The sequence below is a fragment of the Diaphorina citri genome, unplaced genomic scaffold (genome assembly GCF_000475195.1).
Source record: "Diaphorina citri unplaced genomic scaffold, Diaci psyllid genome assembly version 1.1 scaffold909, whole genome shotgun sequence".
NCBI lineage: Eukaryota > Metazoa > Arthropoda > Insecta > Hemiptera > Psyllidae > Diaphorina > Diaphorina citri.
In genome coordinates this window covers 89079-112210 of record NW_007378340.1, presented here as the reverse complement: position 1 = coordinate 112210, position 23132 = coordinate 89079, and the positions used below count along the sequence as shown (strand labels likewise).

General features: G+C 41.7%; 3 protein-coding genes and 1 long non-coding RNA gene across 4 annotated transcripts in view; 1 reads left to right on the top strand and 3 right to left on the bottom strand.

The window, feature by feature from the left end:
- LOC103512999 (V-type proton ATPase 116 kDa subunit a) overlaps positions 1 to 358 on the top strand; it is a 10897-nt gene extending 10539 nt beyond the window's left edge. Inside the window, exon 10 of the mRNA XM_026826319.1 lies at positions 256 to 358. Coding sequence (XP_026682120.1) covers positions 256 to 358 — 103 coding nt within the window. The remainder of the gene's footprint in view (positions 1 to 255) is intronic.
- Positions 359 to 10820: 10462 nt separating this feature from the next.
- On the bottom strand, positions 10821 to 11228 carry LOC103512997. The gene is made up of 2 exons (XR_003392536.1): positions 11080 to 11228; positions 10821 to 10925 (listed from the first exon to the last, which is right to left on the bottom strand). It is a non-coding gene; the product is annotated as an uncharacterized LOC103512997 (long non-coding RNA).
- A 135-nt stretch (positions 11229 to 11363) lies between these two features.
- LOC103512996 (methylglutaconyl-CoA hydratase, mitochondrial-like) lies at positions 11364 to 13101 on the bottom strand. Its single transcript, XM_008477806.2, has 3 exons — positions 12621 to 13101; positions 11917 to 12183; positions 11364 to 11464 (listed from the first exon to the last, which is right to left on the bottom strand). Exons 1-3 carry the CDS (start codon positions 12913 to 12915, stop codon positions 11364 to 11366), a joined length of 663 nt encoding a protein of 220 aa, XP_008476028.1. The 5' UTR covers positions 12916 to 13101.
- A 1171-nt stretch (positions 13102 to 14272) lies between these two features.
- Positions 14273 to 22654, bottom strand: LOC113468969. The gene is made up of 9 exons (XM_026826318.1): positions 22352 to 22654; positions 18869 to 19065; positions 18304 to 18411; positions 17105 to 17892; positions 15055 to 16131; positions 14883 to 14939; positions 14625 to 14681; positions 14453 to 14509; positions 14273 to 14337 (listed from the first exon to the last, which is right to left on the bottom strand). Exons 1-9 carry the CDS (start codon positions 22652 to 22654, stop codon positions 14273 to 14275), a joined length of 2709 nt encoding a protein of 902 aa, XP_026682119.1.
- Positions 22655 to 23132: the final 478 nt, after the last annotated feature.

The window sequence follows — 23132 nt, the reverse complement described above, 5'->3', positions numbered from 1 at the left end:
TCATAGGTCGTCGCGACAAATTTCGAGATCAGAGCTCATTTGTATGAGAAAATGTGAAAAAAATCCCCCCAAAACCAGTTTTTTTTTGGTTTTTTGGCTTTATGGTTCTCTGGACAAAATTTGCACCACCATTTTCGTGATCCTGGTAAAAAGACCTTTAATTTGATATACCTATAGGTCGACCAGGTTTGGACTTACCTATATTCGATTTGTAGGTATTATATTCACGTTATATTTTCTCATCTATGTCCCCAGGGTGGAGTTCCAGAGTAAATTCTACTCCGGTTTGGGTTATGCGTTCCAACCCTTCTCATTTGAAATCATCCTGGCCCTCGCTGCAGCTAGTGGAGACGAATAAGTCCCTAATACCCTCCCTATCCTTTAGCTACAGGGGACGAATAAGTCCCTAATACCCTCCCTATCCCCTAGCTACTGGAGACGAATAAGTCCCTAATACCCTCCCTATCCCCTAGCTACTGGGGACGAATAAGTCCCTAATACCCTCCCTATCCCCTAGCTACTGGGGACGAATAAGTCCCTAATACCCTCCCTATCCCCTAGCTACTGGGGACGAATAAGTCCCTAATACCCTCCCTATACCCCTATAACTATCCCCTAACCAGATAATATGTTCCCCTGGCCCTGATACAAGCAACCTTCTCCGTATGAAAAAATAAGGAACACACTCTTAACGAATCAAGGTTTAACTCCCACAGCAAACTAAGGTTCAACTTCCCCAAACCAAGGTTTTACTCCCCCCCAACAAACCAAGATTTAATTACAGATGGAAATATTCTATTTGAAAACAATCTTAATCAAGAAAGAAAATCAATACATCTCAAAAACCTCATGTAAAATTAAGTAACAGAAGTCGTGTTTTTCCCCCGATATTTAAATTATATTTTTATTTCTTGAGTAGAAGATCTATTTGAACTTCTTACCGTTTTGTCTCGCTTTTTCACGATGAGCACTATTTTTAAATCTAATCCCCCCATTTTCACTACAATCCCAGCTACACACGTCTAATGGAAATCGACGTTTCGTAAAAATTGGTTAAGATTGGGTTTCAATTTCGTAAAATTGGTTCAAAATTGCTTAAATTTGTCAAGATTGCTTAAGATTTCCCTTAAAATTGTTGCGTTTTATTCAAGACACCACATTCTTGTTTGTTCGTACATAAATATGAGTGATAGATCAATTTAGAATTTTTAGATTGCTTGTTTTTCTTGTCGTTGTTGTTATTAGATGTTGTTTTTGTATGGTTTCTGTCCTTTTTACATTCATTACCTACCAAACTTTAGGAAGAACATGGTTTTTGTCTATTTTTCTAGCAGTTAGTAAATACTTGGCCATTTGAATTATTAATTTTTTCTTGAAGTTCTCTAAGAAATTGTAGTACTTTTGGTCTAAATTTGCACAAATTCGTCTAATGTATTTAATTTTAAAAAGAAAAAAAAAAAACTTTGGAGTTATTTCACTTTTAAGAAATATGGATTATTCTTTGCATTATAGAAAATAATTTATATCTACTGTGAATTACTATCTATTCTTTGCATTATTAGAATTGAAATCTTAGCTACGAGTTACTTAATTAATCTATTACTTATTTATTCCATTTTTACTTCAAATAACTTTTATCTTTCATAAATTATTTCCGATAAATATAAAATTTTACGTGTAGTGTTTGTAGTGATTGAAAAAACATCGGGTATTTTTCTTTTCTTTTTCTTCCTTTAGGACACAAGTCTTTATCCAAAGTCGTTCAAGTCATAGTAAGCTCATTCACAGCCAGCCTAATAGATCAGTTGCGCTTACTTAAGGTGATGTTTCAAAGTCATAGAGCAGGAAAAATGAGGAACAACGGAATTTTTCTTTTTCTTCTACGACTTCTAGATACCGAGATAAACCGATTTAAAAAATACCGGTAAATCGTGAAGTTTGATGTCACGGCACACGCTCCCGCAGGCGATGACCTCATAATTTATGACACTCGCTTCGTTTGTTTGTGCGCAAGCGTTTCTGCGTATTTTGACGTGAAATCTGACGTCACAACTCTTTGAACTTTTTCATTAGAATGCGGCAATTAAAAATTGAATTTTCGACCTTTTAAAGTTACTTTTTTGGAGTTTTGACCGCAGATTTGGATTTTTCACAAGTTTTTACGTAGGAATCGACCTTTTATTAATAATATTTTCCCAATCGCAACTCCTCCATTGGCGCGTCTGCCTTTTGTAAGCGCTAGGTCGCAGGTTTGATTATCCTAAACAGATAAGGTTCGTTCTCGGAACGTCTGGCTTTCTCCTATCCTGTCTTCCTTCTCTCTTCGCTTTCGGGACGATAAGACCTTAGCAGTTACAGTTCCCTCTATCAAACCTCTTGGGGAGGATAAAAAGAAAAGAAGTAGCGCTCGCAAGCCTAGCCTAACCCTGTTCATAATCACCACCTGGAAAAAAAAATTGAAGCGGTTTTGATAGAGGGAACTAACTGCTAAGGTCTTATCGTCCCGAAATCGAAGAGAAGGAAAACAATACGAGATAGCCAGCCGTTCCGAGAACGAACCTTATCCGTTCAGGATAAAATCCGCCCCGGGAAGGAATCGAACCCGCGACCTAGCGCTTACAAGGCAGACGCACTACCAACATAAGCTAACTAGGCTGGCAGGGGTCGGAAAAGAAACAGATGTATGTTGTCATGGTTACCACTATAAACAACTTTGTACGCAGACAACGGAGATGGAACATAGAGCCATGGAATACCAGGCTCGATTTCAGGCTGAATTTGAGGGTTACATGTTTATAGTCTGATTTTCCCCTAAGATTCCCTTCTTGTAATTCGGAGCCTGTTCAGATGTAGGTCACAGACGTACGTATAGGAATGTACGTGCATAAGCTCTCATAATTTCATATAGACATTTCCTAGTCAAGATACAAGAGTAGTTTTTCGTTTGTCAAGATACAAGATTCCATAATTCTATTATTATGCGATCAACTTCTCAAATCAACAAAAAAATTCCACTTCTCAGCTGGGATTGACCCCACGTCCTTCTGACTACCAGGCGAGTATCTTAACCACTACGCTACCAAGACGGAAAATCTTCCCATTATGAACGGATTATTCCCAGGGGAAGATAAACCTGAAATCCAGGATGATGAAGATTCAGAAGAAAGGGCTGCTCTGATTGAGGAGCTGAGAAATATCCTGAGGAATAGGAGAAGGATCAAGAGGAGAAATGATCTGCTTAAGAGATGCCTTAAGGAGTTCTTCAAGAAAAGAAAGGTACGTATCCCGTAGTTGTCTGTAATTAAACGAACGAACAGAGGTTTGAGTTTTATTTCGAGTTTTCCGTGTTTTTTTTTTTTTTTTTTTTTTTTTTTTTTTTTTTTTTTTTTTTTTTTTTTTTGTAATTGCTGAAGTCTTATCGTTCCGAAAGGTAAGAGGAAAGCAGGATAGGAGAAAGCCAGCCATTCCAAAAACGATATTTTTTTTAGGTTAGATAGAGGGAATTGTAACTGCTATGTTCTTATCGTTCCAAAATTGAAGACAGAAGACATAAGGAAGGCAGGATAGAAGAAAGCCAGCCGTTCCGAAAACGAATCCTATCTGTTTAGAATAAAAATCGGTCCCGGGGGGGGGAATCGAAACCACGACCTTGCGCTTACAAGGCTACAAGGCAGACGCGCTACTCTCAAAGATAACTCGGCTGACGCCTATAATCCCGTTGTTCCCAGATGGACCATGTTTTCAAGGAGCAAGAAACTTCCAGTGCAGAGATAGAGGCTGCATACGAGAACAAACTCAACAACTATCACAAAGTGAAGCAGGCGAACCTAGCGGAAATCCAGAGCAAACAGGTTCCCAGATGGACCATGTTTTCAAGGAGCAAGAAACTTCCAGTGCAGAGATAGAGGCTGCATACGAGAACAAACTCAACAACTATCATAAAGTGAAGCAGGCGAACCTAGCGGAAATCCAGAGCAAACAAGAACTAGAGGATGTTCTGGAGAGAGAGAAGAGTAGAATGGAACAGGCATGGACTCAGCTGTTCCAGACCCTGAGGCAGACAGAACTGGGTTTAGTCACGGCCCTGGTCATAGGGGGGAAACCAGGCAAGAAAGATAACATGATCAAGGTGAGATTTTTTATAAAAGAAATTTGATAGAGGGGATAGGTTTAGTAGATGGGAACTGTAACAGTGGAGTTCTTATTATTCCGAAATGCAAGATAGGAGGATAGGACAGGAGGATAGGTCAGCCGTTCCGAGAACAAGTCTTGTCTGTTTAGGATAAAATCCGGCCCGGACGTTAATCCAACCAATAACCTAGCGCTTACAAGGCAGACGCGCTATCCCCCATGTTAACTAGCCTGGAAAAAGATTCAGGTATTGACATATGAAAATTGATTGCAAAGGAAGCACCTATAGTAATGTCGTAATGTCCACAAAAGTTTTGAAAAAGGTCTGTCTTACCACAAAGAATGCATGATTTTTGCTTTGGTCATTTGTTTTTCAGAAATTCTCCAAACTCCTGGACTCACAATCAGTCTCTTATGAGAGGGAAGGTGAGGCGAGATCAGCCGAGATCAAACTAAGAGAACAAATCAGGTCCAGCGAGGTCTTCTCGCCCATCTGATGAGAGGCATACTACGGGATGGGCATGCTACGACACAGACCACATGCGTCTAATGTAGCAAACAGCTGAAGAGGCCTCAGTTACTAGACTTTTCATTTGTAATAGGTCACGGCCCTGGTCATAGGGGGGAAACCAGGCAAGAAAGATAACATGATCAAGGTGAGATTTTTTATAAAAGAAATTTGATAGAGGGAATAGGTTTGGTAGATGGGAACTGTAACAGTGGAGTTCTTATTATTCCGAAATGAAAGATAGAAGGATGAAGAGAGGAGGATAGGTCAGCCGTTCCGAGAACAAGTCTTGTCTGTTTAGGATAAAATCCGGCCCGGACGGGAATCCAACCAATAACCTAGCGCTTACAAGGCAGACGCGCTATCCCCCATGTTAACTAGTCTGGAAAAAGATATGTATTGAGGTATGTATTGAAATATGAAAATTGATTGCAAAGGAAGCACCTAGTAATGTCGTAATGTCCACAAAAGTTTTGAAAAAGGTCTGCTTTACCACAAAGAATGCATGATTTTTGCTTTGATCATTTCTTTTTCAGAAATTCTCCAAACTCCTGGACTCACAATCAGTCTCGTACGAGAGGGAAGGTGAGGCGAGATCAGCCGAGATCAAACTAAGAGAACAAATCAGATCCAGCGAGGCTAAGTTGAAACTGATGGATAATATAGGAGACCAGAATGTACAGATATACGATTATGAACGAGTCCAAGCCGAGAACGCACGAATACAGACGAAAATAGACGACAAGTAAGAAATTCTTGGACTATACCATTTATTTATTTTTTGTCGATGGTGGGCATCATAACGCAGGGTGTAGTACCGTTCCCTTATCTATGGCAGGGGTGAAAACTGAAGAGGCTCAGGACTTTTTAGTCCGTCCTTCCTTATCTTAATAACAAAATACCTACTCAAAATGAAGCACTGTCACTTTTGACTATGTATTACGAAAAATTACCGTTTTTCCCCTATAATTATTAAATTCGGCTTTACACACCAACGTCCAACACCAAATAAGAAAATGTACCTAACATGGAAAAGAGAAAAAAAAGAAAGTTTAAAAGCACAAACGTACAGACAGACCATTTGGATAAAAACCACTTTTTCGGAATCAGGGGACCCTAAAATGAATTTTTCCACCCATTTCCCGATTTTGAAAATTTGGACCGATTGCAATACTTTCTAATTACTTTGAAGAGAAATACCTAGTCAATAAAAATGTATTGACGTGACGAACTGCCCAAAGTTTGGCTTGCCAAAACGACACAGCACACTAAAGAACTATAAAAAAGTAAAAATCCCAGAAAAGGCACTCTCACTCACCTTTTGCAGCGGCATAATCGACCATTAACGACGGCACAACACACAGATAAAGTCCTAATTTTCTTCCGAACTAGTCACAACTCAAAATTACCACAACTCAGAATCACAACTCTCTTCTTCGGGTCAATCAATCTGGACTAAAGCTGGACTGAGTTTGACTATCAGCAAGAAGTGTAACCTTAGCTGAAATGATTCTACTGAACTTCAGCACTTCACACGTTCGTTATCAGGGGAGGAGGCAGGGTGAGAGTTTTACCAAGTTGGTATTGTTTGAATTTGTTTTACATTGTTTGATAAAAAAAAAATGGTTTGACTTGAGGGAAAATAATGGAAACTTTGAGGTGTAGTAGATGAACCAAATATTATAGGGACTGGTCTTTGCGTCAGGGCAGTGAAAATAAAAGATCTTTTTTGCCAGCCTAGTTAGCTTAGTTGGTAGGATAAAATCCGCCCGGGCGGATTTTATCCTACCAACTAAGCTGATGGGATAATGTTCGTTCTCGGAACGGCTGGCTTTTTCCTATCCTGTCTTCCTTCTCTCTTCGATTTCGGGACGATAAGACCATAGCAGTTACAGTTCCCTCTGTCAAACCTCTTAAAAAAAAAAAAAACTCTGGTAGTGTAGCCATTGGTGATTATTCGTTTTAAGAAGCTCCTCAATAAAAGTGTCACCAAAATTTTGAGGTTCAGTTCAACCCGTATTCAAAGCACGGGGAATAGAACCCGTGAACTTCGAAGTCAACATCTGTGTGGACTGTGAACCCAGCTTTGTTTAAACTTTAGAAAGTTTAGTTTGTTTTAAGAGATGAGTGTTCCACCGCCGTTTTTATTTCGTAGCAATGGAACAACTGCTACATTAGACGCTTGTGGCCTGTGTCGTAGCATGCCCATCCCGTAGTATGCCTCTCATCAGATGGGCGAGAAGAGACACAATACTTCCCATTTAGGTGCTGGGTCAACACGAGAACACCAGAAAGTAACCCAGACTTTACAAGTCTATACCCACATGACCACGGAGGTTGTATATTTCACTCTAATAATTCATTATTTATTTTGTCCCATCCAACCCCAGTGGTGTAGTGGTTAGCGCGGTGGACTTCGGATCTAGAGGTTGGTGGTTCGAGTCCAAGTCAAGTTATAAAATCTAGCGTAGTCTAAAGCGGAGAACGACATTTGTGACAAGCATATATGCTTAACACAATGAACTTCCTTTTTTTTGCCTTCAGAATTGCCGAGTTGCGTCGCATAGAGGATAACAATCGGAATTATCGCTCAAACATTTCTGAGTTGAAACATAAAATATCTACACTCAAAGCCCGCACTGATTCTTTGTCTACGAATCTGCAATATTTACGTGAAACCTTGGAGACGGTAAGTTAGAAAGAAAATTTGACTTTTCTTTTTCTTGAATAGGTTTGCCAAATGGAGCTGTAACTGCTAAGGTCTTATCGTCCCAAAATCGAAGGGAGAAGGAGAAGGGACATAGGAAGAGGCAACACGCCCGGCAACACTGTAAACTTCTTTTTCGCTAGACTTGCTCTTGTTCTACCGCTCTAAAACCTGTGTCATAGCTACTCATTTTCTCACGAGGCTGGGTGGGCCCCGCAACAGCCAGTCACGGAATCAATCATTTGCATGATACAAATTTCTTGACCCCCCCGCCGGGAATCGAACCCGGGTCTCCCGCGTGCAAGGCGAGCGCAGTGACCACTACGCCATGGGAGCTGACTAGGTACCATTTTAATGCAACGAGCATAAAAAAGTGGTCTCCAAGTCTAACGAAAAAGTCTACAGACCTACAGATTATACTGGCACTAAAAACATTTTCCTTTTGATTTCCAGACATCAAAATGTTTTAACAAGAGCGTCCGAACCCGCAACAGTCATCTGCACCAAGTCTCCCTTCTAACCGACAGCTGTGAACTTAATCTCCATCCACATCTCCTTAAGGATTACCAAGACAAAACCATTCGCCTTGAACATCTAGACACCCAAATCCAACATATCAAACAAACTATACACCAAGTCCGTTCCAAGACCGACGCTCTTAAACCGATCACCCCGGTCCATGAGAGGCTGCTCATATTCCTCTTCAGTAATACCTGGAACAGAAGTAAGAGGGGACATGGTCAGCCCAGTGGTAGTCCAGACACAATAAGTCCGCTTTGAGGCTTATGTGTAGCGGCAAAGAGACCTAAAAGATGTGTTAAGCTTATACGAATTTAGCCCAGTGGTAACGCTCTTGCTTTTCATACAGAGGGTTCCGGGTTTGAATCCGACTAAAGTATTTGCACTCGTATTTCAAATAATATTTCAACGGGTTACCTACTTTCTGGTGTTGACCCAGCTCTACGTCTCTTCTTGCTCATCTGATGAGAAGCATACTACGGGATGGACATGCTACGACACAGACCACACGAGTCTAATATGGCAAATGGTTCATTGCTACGAAAACTTACTCAGAATACTGAAGGACGTATGAATTCTCTTGAGCACATCATCATCTAGCTACTCACTTCTTGTGGTAATATAGGAGCTAGCCAGGAGTGTGTCCCGTCTGCGATGTTATTCACTCCGTCTATCAGCTTATCACATGTTCGTGCGTCGTTCTCCATACCGTGTAGGATATGCACACCGGCTGGGTACGCGAATATATCTGCAAGTCAAACCAAACATAGGTGTAATAAATAATAGACTCTTGAGGGGAAGGTAACCACTAGTCGGGGTTAACGCCTGAGGCGTTCTCTACCACCTAACCCTTTGAGCTCCGTTATTATGTCGTAATTTCTCAAATAAATGAGAATAAAATTCCATGCCTTGGCTGGGATTGAACCCACGCCCTCCTGTTTACCAGGCGAGCGTCTTAACCACTACACCACCGAGGCAGGTAATAACGATCAAAATGTATATCCAGCCAGAGCGGCAGTGGCGATAGCACGTTGTATGACACTATTCCCCATTAATCACTGAAGTTGAGCAACGTATCGCGTGGTTAGCACCCGGAAGGGTGACCATGTGGGCAAATCGCGTGCTGCTGGTTTTCCCCGACCCCACTCAAGCTAGGTGAGGTTTTGGAAACTGAAACCCCCTGAATTCGCTCTTTTGGTGTGGTAGCTCCTGTACTAATTCATAGGAAATCCTAGGATGACGCGCTATCAAGGAAAATACACCCTAACTGCCATACATATCCTGATTCCCTCATAGTTACGGTGATAACAGTTCGCTTTTTTGTTTTATAAGATTACTTTGTTATGTATTTATCATTTTTCCCTATTGATTTTATGTTGTTTTAACACGTGTTGTTAATATCCTTAAAAGTTACCAACTTTTTAATATCAAAAAAAACATCTTCAACTTACTTTCAGCTGTCAGCGGGATCAGATCACCAAATTCATCATAGAGCTCAATCCCGTTTAATCCCAAGTAATATCGATCACCCCAAGTATTGAGTAGAGAGAACTGAAATACAAATCCCTTGGGCATGAGAGGCTGCTCATATTCCTCTTCAGTAATACCTGGAACAGAAGTAAGAGGGGACATGGTCAGCCCAGTGGTAGTCCAGACACAATAAGTCCGCTTTGAGGCTTATGTGTAGCGGCAAAGAGACCTAAAAGATGTGTTAAGCTTATACGAATTTAGCCCAGTGGTAACGCTCTTGCTTTTCATACAGAGGGTCCCGGGTTTGAATCCCACAAAAGTATATTGCACTCGTATTTCAAATAATATTTCAACGGGTTACCTACTTTCTGGTGTTGACCCAGCACTACGTCTCTTCTTGCTCATCTGATGAAAAGCATACTACGGGATCGACATGCTACGACACAGACCACACGAGTCTAATATGGCAAATGGGGGGGGGCTTGGGGGGCTTAAGCCCCCCCAAAGTTATCAGGGCCTCTTACACTAGATAAAATTGGATTTCAGAATAATAATCCAAAACACCATTTTTTACTTTTATCCTATAGGAAGGAAAGTAATGTAATCGGGTCAAATTTTCGATGGTCAGTTTTTAGTGCCAAAACACGTTTTGAGGTCCCTAGAGCTTAAATCCAAAGTTTCAGCCATTGGTCCGTGTCTGTGTCTGTGTGTCCGTGTGTCTGTAAACAAAATATCTCGAGAACGGTAAGAGGTAGAGACTTGAAATTTGGTATGTAGCTGTCAAATGTGACAAGGATGCGACACGAAACTTTTGGTTAGGATCGGTGCAACGGTTGGCGGCATTTTACCGCTTTTTGGCGGTTTTTGGTGTAATTTAACAATATCTCGGGAACGGTATAAGCTAGAAACTTGAAATTTGGTATGTGGTTCACTAATGTGACAAGGATGCAACACAAAACGTTTGTTTGAGATGGTTGCTGCGCTTGGCGGTATTTTTACCGCTTTTGGACAGATTTCGACCGTTTTTTGGCGGTTTTCAGCTATAGCGACAAAACGGTTAGAGATATTGTAAAAGTTAGGGTAAAAGAACACTCAAATAAGCATCATTCAATAGGATAAGGAAAGTCGTGTGATGTTCACACCAGATTTTTAAATAAGTTATATATGGTTCACTGAAGAACTATTAAAAAAAGTTGTGACTTTGCCCCAAGACGAATAACTTATCCCTAAAGGGAATTTAGCTCAAAAAGGGGGGGGGGGAGAAAAAACATCAAGTAAAGTTAGAATAGAAACAGAGTTAAGCAGAGAGCATAGAGAGAGCTTCTTACTTTCAGTTCTGTCGTCACTTCCCTCTACCTTTTACCTGCTCGATGCTCAATGAGCTTTGCTCTCCACTCCGCTCTGTTTTTAGTTTTACTCACCCCACAATAAGACATCTCGATGGAAGCATTGTAGTTCCAAACGATGAGGGCACTGATGTGTACAGGCTGCGAGAACTTGATCACTAGGGTAACTACTAGACCTCTACGATATGGAGTACACCACATGTATCTTGTATCTAGAGATGACATACAGTCATTGTTGAGGAGGCTGTGATTATAACAGGAATAAGGTTAGAAGATAGAAGATAGTCTGCCTTATAAGCGCTGAATGGCGGGTTTGATTGCCGTCCTGGGCAGATTTTATCCAACACAAATAGGCAATGCTTGTTCTCGGAACGGTTGGATATCACTCTTATACTTACTTCTCTACACTATGATCTACTGTATTCATCACTTGTATGCTGTCAGTGTGGACTCTATTGCCTGTGTCCTCCAGTACTGAGATACCAGCTAGTCCAATCAGTGTCGGATGGCCATAGTTAGAGAGGAGGTTGAGTGTTATAGTGCCGCAGCATACGAGGGCAGGTTTTCGTTTAGATGTGTCCATTCGTCCGGCTTTCTCTTCAGTTCGATGGTTTTGGATCGTTTCCGTTTTCTCTTATTCGCGTTTCGCCTCGCTAACATCTCGAGATCGTGGTATTCGTTTTCATCCTTCATGAAATCGTCTTGGTTTATTTCGGTCGTAGAGGGAGTATCTTTTCCTATGGGGGTGCTCCCACTCTTCGTAGAGTGCGGCTAGGGGAATACCTGAGGAGAAGGGGAAATTATTATTAATAATGGAATAGAATAGAATATTTGCGAGGTTATCATCGGGACAATCATATGCTGCTGGTTTTTCCAGGCCCCACTCAAGCTTGGTGAGGTTAATGTAAGGAGGCGGACAGCTTGTCGACGAATCGACTGTTAAACTCTCGTCAATGAAAATAAAAACCTCATCAGTTGCACAAGGGCGTTAGACCTCTATCAAACAGAAAGTGCCAGTCTAGTTAGCTTGGTTGGTAGCGCGTCTGCTTTGTAAGCGCTAGGTCGCGGGTTCGATTCCCGCCCAGGCGGATTTTATCCTGAACTGATAATGTTTGTTCTCCCATCCTGTCTTTCTTCTCTTTTCGATTTCGGGACGATAAGACCTTAGCAGTTACAGTTCCCTCTATCAAACCTCCCTCCCTCTCTCAAAAAAGTAGACCTATGACAGAACTCACCTACAATTCGTGGCAGTCGTTGTGTGCCCCCGGCACCAGGTATGATAGCCAGCTTAGTCTCAACCAGCCCCATACGAACATTAGACGCGGCCACCCTGATATCACACGCCAGAGCCATCTCCAAACCTCCTCCATATGCACTACCATCCAGAACAGCTAGGACTGGAACAGGGATGGATTCGAGTTGACATGTCATGTAGCGGAGTGTGGAGACGAAGCTACGAATTTGATCTTCGTTCAGCGTGAGACGATGCTTGAGATCCGCGCCTGAAATGGTCAATAATAAAGTCAGTTACCAGCTTAGTCATCTTGAAAGGTAGTGGGTCTACCTTGCAAGAGATAGGTCACAGGTTTTCGCTGGGGGAAAAGTTCGTCTTGAACATTGGTTTTGGAACGGCTGGCTTTCTCCTATCCTGTCTTTCTTCTCTCTTCGATTTCGGGCCGAGTTACAGTACCCTCTAATTAAGTCTAATAGACTAATAGATAAAATAAAGGAAATCAAGAACTTTAGATTCTCAAATCTGCCCAATCCTGAGAATCGAGTAAAGCGTAAATGAGGTGTACCTTCAGAAAACTTTCGGAAAAAGAACCGGTTCTCTTTTGGAATCAGAAATGACACCTGTACTAAACCATAGGAAATCCAAAATGCCGTGCCATCCGATTCCGAAAGAAAATTCACCTATTATAAGCAATGTGCTACTCACCCGCACAGAACACATCTTTCACCAAGCTCCTCAGCAGAACACACCTTACTTCCTCATCTCCTCGTATAGCCTCCACAGCAGTCAATATTTCTTCCACCAGGGTCGCATTAAGCGCATTTCTAGCTTGTGGCCGATTCATACATAGCTCTACAATACCAGGTCGCTCAGGGGAGTTGTGATAAATGATTTGTGTCAACTTTCGACCTTCCTTTGAGACGGATGTGGAATAATTCGGCCACTTTGTAACCTTCACTCGGGCCGGTGAAAGTCGAAGGATGAATTTCATGTGAAACATGGCGGATTTCCTTCCGAATGACCGGTAGTTATTGAGCGATTAGGACGCTATTACAGGGACTTAAGTACCATAGTTCAATGGGTTACTTATTTATGTTATGAAACATTGACAGTGGGTTATTTATTAATTCAAATGGGGACACAAGTCTCATAATTCATAATATTACAAACTGAGTATTAATTTTGATCGAGCTAAAAAATATTATTAATATTAGTTTTTTTTTATGCAAATATCTACCTGGAGAAGACCCTGGCAGTCCGTTAACCCCTGGGTGAACGTAACCCAGGCACCCAGATTAAATTACGTGACCGCACATTGCATTGGGGGTTATTATTTGACTTTTTTTTATGCTCGATATTTGACTATAGGTAGCTAGGAAGGTGGGTTGTTAAAAAAAAAAAAAAAAAAAAAAAAATACTCGTATTTGAATTGAAAATATTCCAAAGATTTACTTTCTGGTGTTCTCGTGTTGACCCACCACCTAAGTGAGAAGTATTGTCTCTTCGCGCCTAATGGCTGGTAAGGTGGTAGGTAGTCCTGCTACTGGACTTATGTACCACTGACCTTACGTCAAGTGACATTTCAGTATAGTTGATAGATCAATTTGGACTTGCAGCAAACAATGAAGTTCATTTTGTTCGGATTGGAATGTTACTGGACGTCAGCATTTTCCTCAATTTTAGACTCCATCGAGCCTTTGAGGGCTCATGGATGCCCTTTATGAGTTGTTCAGTTGATTGTCTCAACTTACACAAATTGTGAATGCTCCCTCGTGGGGACAAGTGAGTAGCTACTTTAATCGAGTAGCGATTAGTGGTGGCATTACCAATATAAATTGATGATACCGAGTAGATGAAAATTAACAGTAAAGGAGGCACTTGGAAATGCTGGATACCCACGAAAACGTGAAAAAGCTCTCTGCTTTACCACAAAGATTCATGATTTTGTTCCAGTTTGATCTCTATAGAGTGTTAAAGTTTGAAGTTTCAAAGTTTCATGTATTTCAACTCAAAACAAATTGTTTACATGTTACAAGCACAAAATAGAAATAGAAAATCTAAAATTAAAAAGAGTTTTTACTTATTTCTAGTAACCAGATAACAATCATCTGGGTAACGGGGCTTTGTGAGGACAAAGAGCGAGTTACTTGTGGATCTGACTCATTGAAGAGCTCCATGACTCACCTGTCTCCAGATCCTCGTTATAACTCTCACGACAAGACGCATGCGTGAGAAAAACCCCGTCAATTACATCAAAACGTCGCTTTTTTTGGTCAAACTGTTCGTCGTCATGACAAATGGAAAAAAACAAGCGTGAGTTATATACATGTGTGGATCTGACTCATTGACGAAATAACTCAGTCACCTGTCTCCAAATCCTCGTTGTAGCTCTCACTATAGCGTGAGTTACATACATGTGGATCTGACTCATTGACGAAATAACTCACTCACCTGTCTCCAAATCCTCGTTGTAGCTCTCACTATAGCGTGAGTTACATACATGTGGATCTGACTCATTGACGAAATAACTCACTCACCTGTCTCCAAATCCTCGTTGTAGCTCTCACTATAGCGTGAGTTACATACATGTGGATCTGACTCATTGACGAAATAACTCACTCACCTGTCTCCAAATCCTCGTTGTAGCTCTCACTATAGCGTGAGTTACATACATGTGGATCTGACTCATTGACGAAATAACTCACTCACCTGTCTCCAAATCCTCGTTGTAGCTCTCACTATAGCGTGAGTTACATACATGTGGATCTGACTCATTGACGAAATAACTCACTCACCTGTCTCCAAATCCTCGTTGTAGCTCTCACTATAGCGTGAGTTACATACATGTGGATCTGACTCATTGACGAAATAACTCACTCACCTGTCTCCAAATCCTCGTTGTAGCTCTCACTATAGCGTGAGTTACATACATGTGGATCTGACTCATTGACGAAATAACTCACTCACCTGTCTCCAAATCCTCGTTGTAGCTCTCACTATAGCGTGAGTTACATACATGTGGATCTGACTCATTGACGAAATAACTCACTCACCTGTCTCCAAATCCTCGTTGTAGCTCTCACTATAGCGTGAGTTACATACATGTGGATCTGACTCATTGACGAAATAACTCACTCACCTGTCTCCAAATCCTCGTTGTATTTTACCTGAAACTGGCAGCAGCAAATGTTCTGCTGGTGCGCAATCTGGTGAAGCGAAGGGGACTGATGAATAACCGACTGGCGTCGGTGGGGTGACTTGGACATAGAGATGGAAGACCGGTGGGAGACCGGATCCCGGAGAGGCGCTCGCGCGAGGTCCTTGACCAAAGTTACCCCGGCTGAAGGTACTCCGGTTTGTGCTTCGCTGTGTGATCCGTTTGATTGTGAAACGTTTGAATGTGTCCGATTTGTTTGTGCGATTGATTCACCAGCGTTTGAGGACACACCGTGGGATTGTGAAATGTTTGATGACATAATGTTCGAAAGTATAGCGTTTGTTTGTGCAATTGATTGGCCACCGTTTGAGGGCACACCGCGAGATTGTGCTCCGTTGGTTTGTACGTTTAATTGAACACCGTTTGAGGGCACAGCATTCGGTTGTGCGTTTGATTGAACACCGTTCGACGATACACCGCTTTGCGCTTCGTTAGTTTGTGCGTTTGATTGGCCACCGTTCGATGGCATAACGTTCGAGTGTCCCCCGTTGGATTGTGCGGATCGAACACTGTTTGATGGTACCCCGTTAGATTGTAATTGACCGTGTAGTGTATTGCTTTGAAGATTAGTTGGAGCGTTGCCGCCCTGAGCCGAAAGAGGTGGAAGATCCGATTTGTGGCTTGCGTCAGGAAGATTCGTTCTATGCGCTGGAAGATCATTTCTTGCGTCGCTCGGAAGGTTCGGTACTCTCGTAGCTGCGTCACTTGGAAGGTCCGACGTCTGAACTGGAAGATCTTGTCTGTAACCGACGTCACTGGGAAGATTTGATACTCTCTGAATTGCGTCGCTTGGAAGGTCTGACGTCCTTTGAGCTACGTCACTGGCAAGGGACGGCCCAGTAGCGGGAGGAAGGTTTGACGGAAGGGCTGACGACGCGTCGCTTTGTGCAGCTTGACTAGGAAGACCTGAAGTTCGGTGCGGGTCACCAGAAGCATCTAATGTTCCTGACGAGAGGGCGGTGGAGAGAGGACTATGTACAGCGGAAGGTGAACTTGAAGCTGCGAAAAGAGAATAAATATAATTATTAATGTTTGTTGTAAGTGACCCTGATTTTTCCGTTAAAAAACTTCTGTTTACTTTTCTCTCTTGTCTTAATCCTATTCTCCGTCCCGAGACGTAATAACTCGACAAGGTATAACCTTAAAAAGGTACTCGTCACAGAAGGTACTCTGTTTTGTGCTTCGTTTGGTTGTGAAACGGAAGATTTGATACTCTCTGAATTGCGTCGCTTGGAAGGTCTGACGTCCTTTGAGCTACGTCACTGGCAGGGGACGACCCAGTAGCGGGGGGAAGGTTTGACGGAAGGGCTGACGACGCGTCGCTTTGTGCAGCTTGACTAGGAAGACCTGAAGTTCGGTGCGGGTCAACAGAAGCATCTAATGTTCCTGACGGGAGGGCGGTGGAGAGAGGACTATGTACAGCGGAAGGTGAACTTGAAGCTACGAAAAGAGAATAAATATAATAATATAATTAATGTTTGTTGTAAGTGACCCTGTTTTTCCGTTACCAAAACTTCTGTTTACTTTTCTCTCTTGTCTTAATCCTATTCTCCGTCTCGAGACGTAATATCTCGACAAGGTATAACCTTGAAAAGGTACCCGTCACAGAAGGTACTCTGTTTTGTGGTTCGTTTGGTTGTGAAACGTTTGATGGTATAACTTGGGACCGTGTCACGTTTATACTGCTTGAATAGGACTAAAGAGTTGGAACCTTTACTAAAGAGCCCTAAACTACGAGTTTAAGTTGTTTTTCAAGAGAAACCATTATCAGATCACTGATTTTCTGTTGCAAGAGCGGCTTTGACTTTAGTTTTAGGTACCTAATTTATTGGTGGTCACAAGCTCGATTCCCACCCGATGCTGATTCCATCCTAAACTCTAAACAATAAGATCTTAGCAGTTAAAGTTCCCCTTACGAAACCTCTTTTTTTTCTTTCTTTTTAAATCTAAATTGTTGACACTATCCACTTACCTCCTTGATGATGGAATGGTCTCATCAGATGGGTTATCACAGACGAAGCGTTATTCGAAGTTGATTGTGTCTCACTATGTACAAGAGTGGGTTCAGTCTTATTGGGTTCCAAAGGCACTGAAAATCGCTTGCTCAAATGACCCCCCTTGTTGGCGTCATCGCTCAGGCTCAGCCGCTTGCCCCGCCGCGTCACTTCGGAGAGCCGGTCGGCCTTTTCGTTGACGATCTCGGGTGAAGCGCCTTTCAAGCGGTCCTTGAACGATTTGATAGCCCTACTCGACGGCTCGGTCCGCCATTCCGTTTCATCGCTGCGGAAGATGTTGTTGGAGTATTTTGAGCTTGCCTTCGCGGGCGATTCCGGGTCCTGTGCGTGCAGGCTTTTTCGTTTGCCCCGCCCGGGGACCTCGTCTGACGGCGCTCCAGAGGGTCCAGTCCACGATGGTATGCCCCCATGGCCCACCGATGCTCCGGAAGGTGCTGTCCCCCAATGCGGAGCCACTCCTCCATGAGCTGCCACTCCCCCAGAAGGAACGATTCCTATAGCGCCAGAAGGAACAATTCCCCCGTGGCCTGCCGATACCCCGGAAGGAGCACTTCCCGACGGCACTGCTCCGTGAGATCTGGCGTGGATGCAGCAACAGCGAGAAGGCTTGAGAATAGTGGCGGAGAGATGAGTGGGGTGCGAGGAGTCCGAGAGGTGAGCGTTGTACTGTTGCGACAGGGACTGAACGGAGAGAGTGGGGGATTTGAGCGACAGTGGCGGATGCTGATGGTGGTGGTGGTAGAGACTGGAATAAAAGAGGTAAACGGACGAAAACATGTTAAGGTAGAACACACCACCATCGCGTTACGTCAAGTGAGCTCAAATGACGTGATAGTAGTGTGGCTGTCCTGAACGAAATTACCTAAAATATTATGGGGAAACTTTGAACTACAAACATCTTTTTGACTCCCCATGACTTCACGTGACATGACATAATGGTAGTGTGTTTCTACCTTTACAGTTCCCATAATATCTTATGTAATTTCGTTCAGGACAGCAACACTACATGGTCAAATTTTAGGGCTGTTGGCTCCAGCACCTAACCTTCAGAAAGAGCTTTTTATGTACTAAGGATTAAGTATTAATTTATTTTGAACATTTTACAATAAGATCTTCTCCTAAGCTGATAGTAATTCTAAGAAATAATGTATCTTACCTTAGTTGTGATGAAGACAAGTTAGGTGGGGCGACAGAAGTGGGGCTGTAATACAGAGGAGGAGAATGACTGGGAGGCACTTCACACAAGTCAAGCTCATTGTCCGTACTGAAATGGAAGTGAAAACAATACATTACTCTTCCTTTTTAGTCCGTCCTTCCTTTATTATTACAATAGTAATAAAAAGGTATAAGGGACGGACTATTGTATTCGCTTCGGTGTGTGTCTGTCTGTCTGTCTAACTCCGTACATAAAAAGCCCACCTTGAGCCTTGGATGTAGGGGCGAACCGCCCTAAAAGTTAGGTTTATACGAATCTACTTTTTCTCTCTCCAAAATCGAAAGACTAGGACACGATGGGAGAAAACAAGCCGTTCCAACGAATCTTATCTGTTTAGGATAAATTTTGCTCCGGGTAGGAATCGCTGAGGTAGCAGGACGATGATTGTTTGATTTCGTTTCATATCATTCCGTTTTGTCTATCTGTCTGTCTATTCGTTGTTCTTTCGTTTATTTTGTTTTTTGTATGTTCGTACGTTTGTCTGCCTGTCTGTTTGTTTACTCACCTAAAGAGTGTTTCTTCAGTGAGCGCTGGTTTGGGGGTGTTCTTATTCTGCAGCACTTCCCGCACCAAATTCTCCAGCTGTAGATTGGCGTTGTTATCTTTGAGCTCTTCATTGTTGCCAAAGTGTTTCTTGTTTTTCCCAATAATGGATTTGAGCCGGACCAGGCTCCGGGCAAGCTTGGAACCTTCTCCGACCTCCTGTGACGAGAACACAAGGGATAGTTTGAGCTAATGGCTTGATAATTTTCCAAGAGGTTTGATTGACTGATTGATTGATTGATTGATTGATTGATTGATTAACAAATCAACGGGTAAAACCCATTGCTAGAGGGAACTGTAACAACGGAGGTCTTATCGTCCCGAAATCGAAGAGAAAAACTTATCTCTTCAGGATAAAGCTAATCCCAGGCGGGAATCGAACCCGAGCCTTCAAGGTAGGCGGTTCTCACACTTTTTTCTACAAGGTAGACGACAATTCCAGTTGGGATTATAAAAAGACTTGTAGCTAACTTGGATGGCTCTTGGCGTTTTCATTATGTACGTTAGAGTGGAAGCATCAACCATAGTTCCTGTGTAAAACACTTGAAGTAGGAAGAATTAACACATGAACAGTAAATTACCAGCGGGGGTGATTTTGTACGTAAAAGAAAGCAAAAACTGTGAAGTTGTGTTAATGAACTAGGCTAGGCAATCACTCAATAGATATACCTATTTGTGTCAAATATTACTTTATCAGTTTATCACATAAGCCGGTAAGTACACAAGCAGATGGGTCATGTTAAAAACGATCTGTGTGGGATTGTAAAAGTTTCGTGTTTTTAGGGCCCCTATATTTGAAATTTGAACAATCTGTAAGCAGTATACAAAGAAAGCCAGTGTGACACAAACGGTTAATACAACACTCAGGTGTGAAACGGTATACGTAAATAGTGGATTAACACACAGCAACAACAAAAAAACACATTAGATAGGTATGGGTGATGGAAAAAACGAGATTAGAATGAATAGACGGCAATTATAAAGTTAGGATTATTTGAACTTCAGTTACCACAAGTATCAGTCACCAAAAAAAAGGCAATTTTAACTGTGTTCTCAAGCATACTGCTTGTCACAGATGTCGTTTCTCACTTAATACACCTTCAGTTATCCCTTGACTTGGACTCGAACCATCATGGAGAACTTTTGGGTCCATTAGAACATGGAAAGGCTCACAGGGAAGGAAGAAATTTAAGTGGTTGGGTGGAAGACCAACGGTGCCGTTTCCTTTTGTTGAGAACCTAAAACCATCGTGCACGATTCATCATGATCACAAGACAATATTCTTGGGGTATATGCGTATATGTTTCTATTTCAATTAAATGCAACTAGGATTAACTCGATGCCAACTGCCAGGAACACGAAAATGGTGGTGCAAATTTTGTCCAGAAAACCATAAAGCCAAAAAACAAAAAAAAAACTGGGAGGTTTTTTTTCACATTTTCTCACACAAATGAGCTCTGATCTTGAAATTTGTCGCGACGACCTATGAACTCAAAGCGAGAAGGTTTTAGATAACAGTTTTTTCACATTTTCTCACACAAATGAGCTCTGATCTTGAAATTTGTCGCGACGACCTATGAACTCAAAGCGAGAAAGTTTTAGATATCAGTCGTTAATTTAAGACCGGTTTTAGCGTCACCTCTGTTAAGCTACGCCGAGCAAGGCCAATAAATGGATGGGTGACTTCAACTTTATATTGGAAATAAAGGGAGAACGGGCTCTAGTCTTGATTTTAAATCATTACATGAAAGTAAAATCAAAAAATCAAATCAAGAATAATAATAAACTGAATATTAAACAAATTAGGTAGGTACATAGGTATTGATTTTCTCTAATCACGATCGAATAAACTACGGGCTAAAAATTTCTGGGAGGGACGGGCCCAGCTTGTTCCCTCTTTCTTCCTCTTCCCTATCCCTTCCCTCTGCCTCTTTCCTTCCTTCTTTATTCCTCTTCCCTCCTTCCTATTATCTATCCTTTACCTCTTCCCTATCCCTATCCCTATCCCTTGTCTCTTCTTCAATATGTATTATGAATTTAGAATAACGTGTGTACTCGTATGCGATTGTTTACAAGTTGTAGTTGTATTATTTTTAGTTGAAAAATAACCGATTGATAGGTTGATATGCACCGATAACAATTTTCGAGATTTCGAGGGAATCTTACATCTTGTACACAATTTTGTCCAGTATTTACATGTTTCATCTCCAACACTCCAACTGACTATGACTGATGCTATCACTTGATGATAGAGATACATAGACTAAATGTGCTATAATTATAAAAAGTCGTTCCCACATAGTCATCATTAATAGAGGCAATTAGTACGTTGCTATATCTAGTGTCAAGTAGTATAATAATTATTATTAATGAGTGATCATCAGATCAATAGTGTTAGCATTAAGCTCTATCCTATCAGGTAATAAATGGTCAGATGGTAAATTAACCATCTTATTCATTCAACGCAGTTACTATATCTTTACATTCTCATTATGTATGCACTTTATAGTTTCTAATAGCAACATATAAAGTCTCATAGGTATATTTTTTAGTGTTTCTTAACAATATTTCTCCTATGGATGGATATAGACGTCTCTATTTTTGTTCACATATGGCCGGATACACGCATGTGTATATTTTACGAAATATGGAAGCCGTGTGTATGTGTACGACTCTACAATTTCATCAGTAAATGATAAAATACAAGGAATTTCATCAGCAAATGGTAAAATACAAGGAATTTAATCAGTAAATGATAAAATGCAAGTAATTTCATCAGTAAGGAGCCCCTATCGTGGAGATGATAATACTGAGGAGAACTTTCATAGTGGTCCAAGACTATACGAGCTTGAGAACCCTAAGCTGAAATTAGAAGAAAATGAAAAAAATGACAAGCTAAATTAAGAGTTCAGGAATAGGTGTGACACATGAGTAATTTAAGAATTGAGAGAGTGTTTTTTTTCCAAGAGGTTTGAGAGGGGACTGTAACTGCTAAGATTTTGTCGTCCCGAAATCGAAGAGAAAAGGAAGACAGGATAGGAGAAAGCCAGCCGTTCCGAGAACGAACATTATCCGTTCAAGATAATATCCGCCCTGGACGAAAATTGAATCAGCGACCTATCGCTTAGAGCTTAGATACACGGCAGGCGCCCTACCGTCCAAGCTCAGTGGGTATCAGTATAACTTTCGTCAAAAGTATTTCGTTTGGACGTAGGAATTATCTTGATACTTGGAACTCGTCTGCGATTGGCACCAAAATGGTCATCAAAATCGTTACCATCGCCGAAACTTCTATGGGGGCTCCTCCTCCTCTTATGTTTCTGGTCCAAATACGGTCACAATCAAGCGGTCACAATCAAGCGGTCTGAAAAAATTTCCTCTGTCGGGAATCGAACCCGGACCCTCGCAGTACTCACCAATCGTAATCCTCGCAGGACGGACAGACCATCAACGACTTGATACTTGGAACTCGTCTGCGATTGGCACCAAAATGGTCATCAAAATCGTTACCATCGCCCTTTCCTGCTTTAGAAGCAACTTTGGCATCGGCATTGTCAACATCAGCCCTGGCATCAACCGGCCTACCTTCAGCAGCATCGTTGAGAACACTTCTGAGTGTGCCATCAAAGTTGATCTTTCCATCAATCAAACCCTGTTCTGAACCCACAGCTTCCATGTCTTCACTGCTCAACCCAATGTAGGAATAGTTATCACGTCCACACGTCACGTTCTCACGTCTATAGCTCATGTTTTCACGCCCATAGGTCACATCCTGTAAATCAGTACCTATGTACCTACCTAATTTGTTTAATATTCAGTTTATTATTATTCTTGATTTGATTTTTCTATTTTACTTTCATGTAAGGATTTAAAATCAAGACTAAAGCCCGTTCTCCCTTTATTCCCAATATAAGGTTTAAGTCACCCATCCATTTATTGGCCTCGATCGACGTAACTTAACATAGGTGACGCTAAAACTGGTCTTAAAAGAACGACTGAAGTGTTATCTAAAACTTTCTCGCTTTGAGTTCATAGGTCGTCGCGACAAATTTCAAGATCAGAGCTCATTTGTGTGAGAAAATGTGAAAAAAATCCCCCAAAAACCAGTTTTTTTGATTTTTTGGCTTTACGGTTCTCTGGACAAAATTTGCACCACCATTTTCGTGTTCCTGGTAAAAAGACCTTTAATTTGATATATATAGGTCGACTAGGTTTGGATAAGAAGT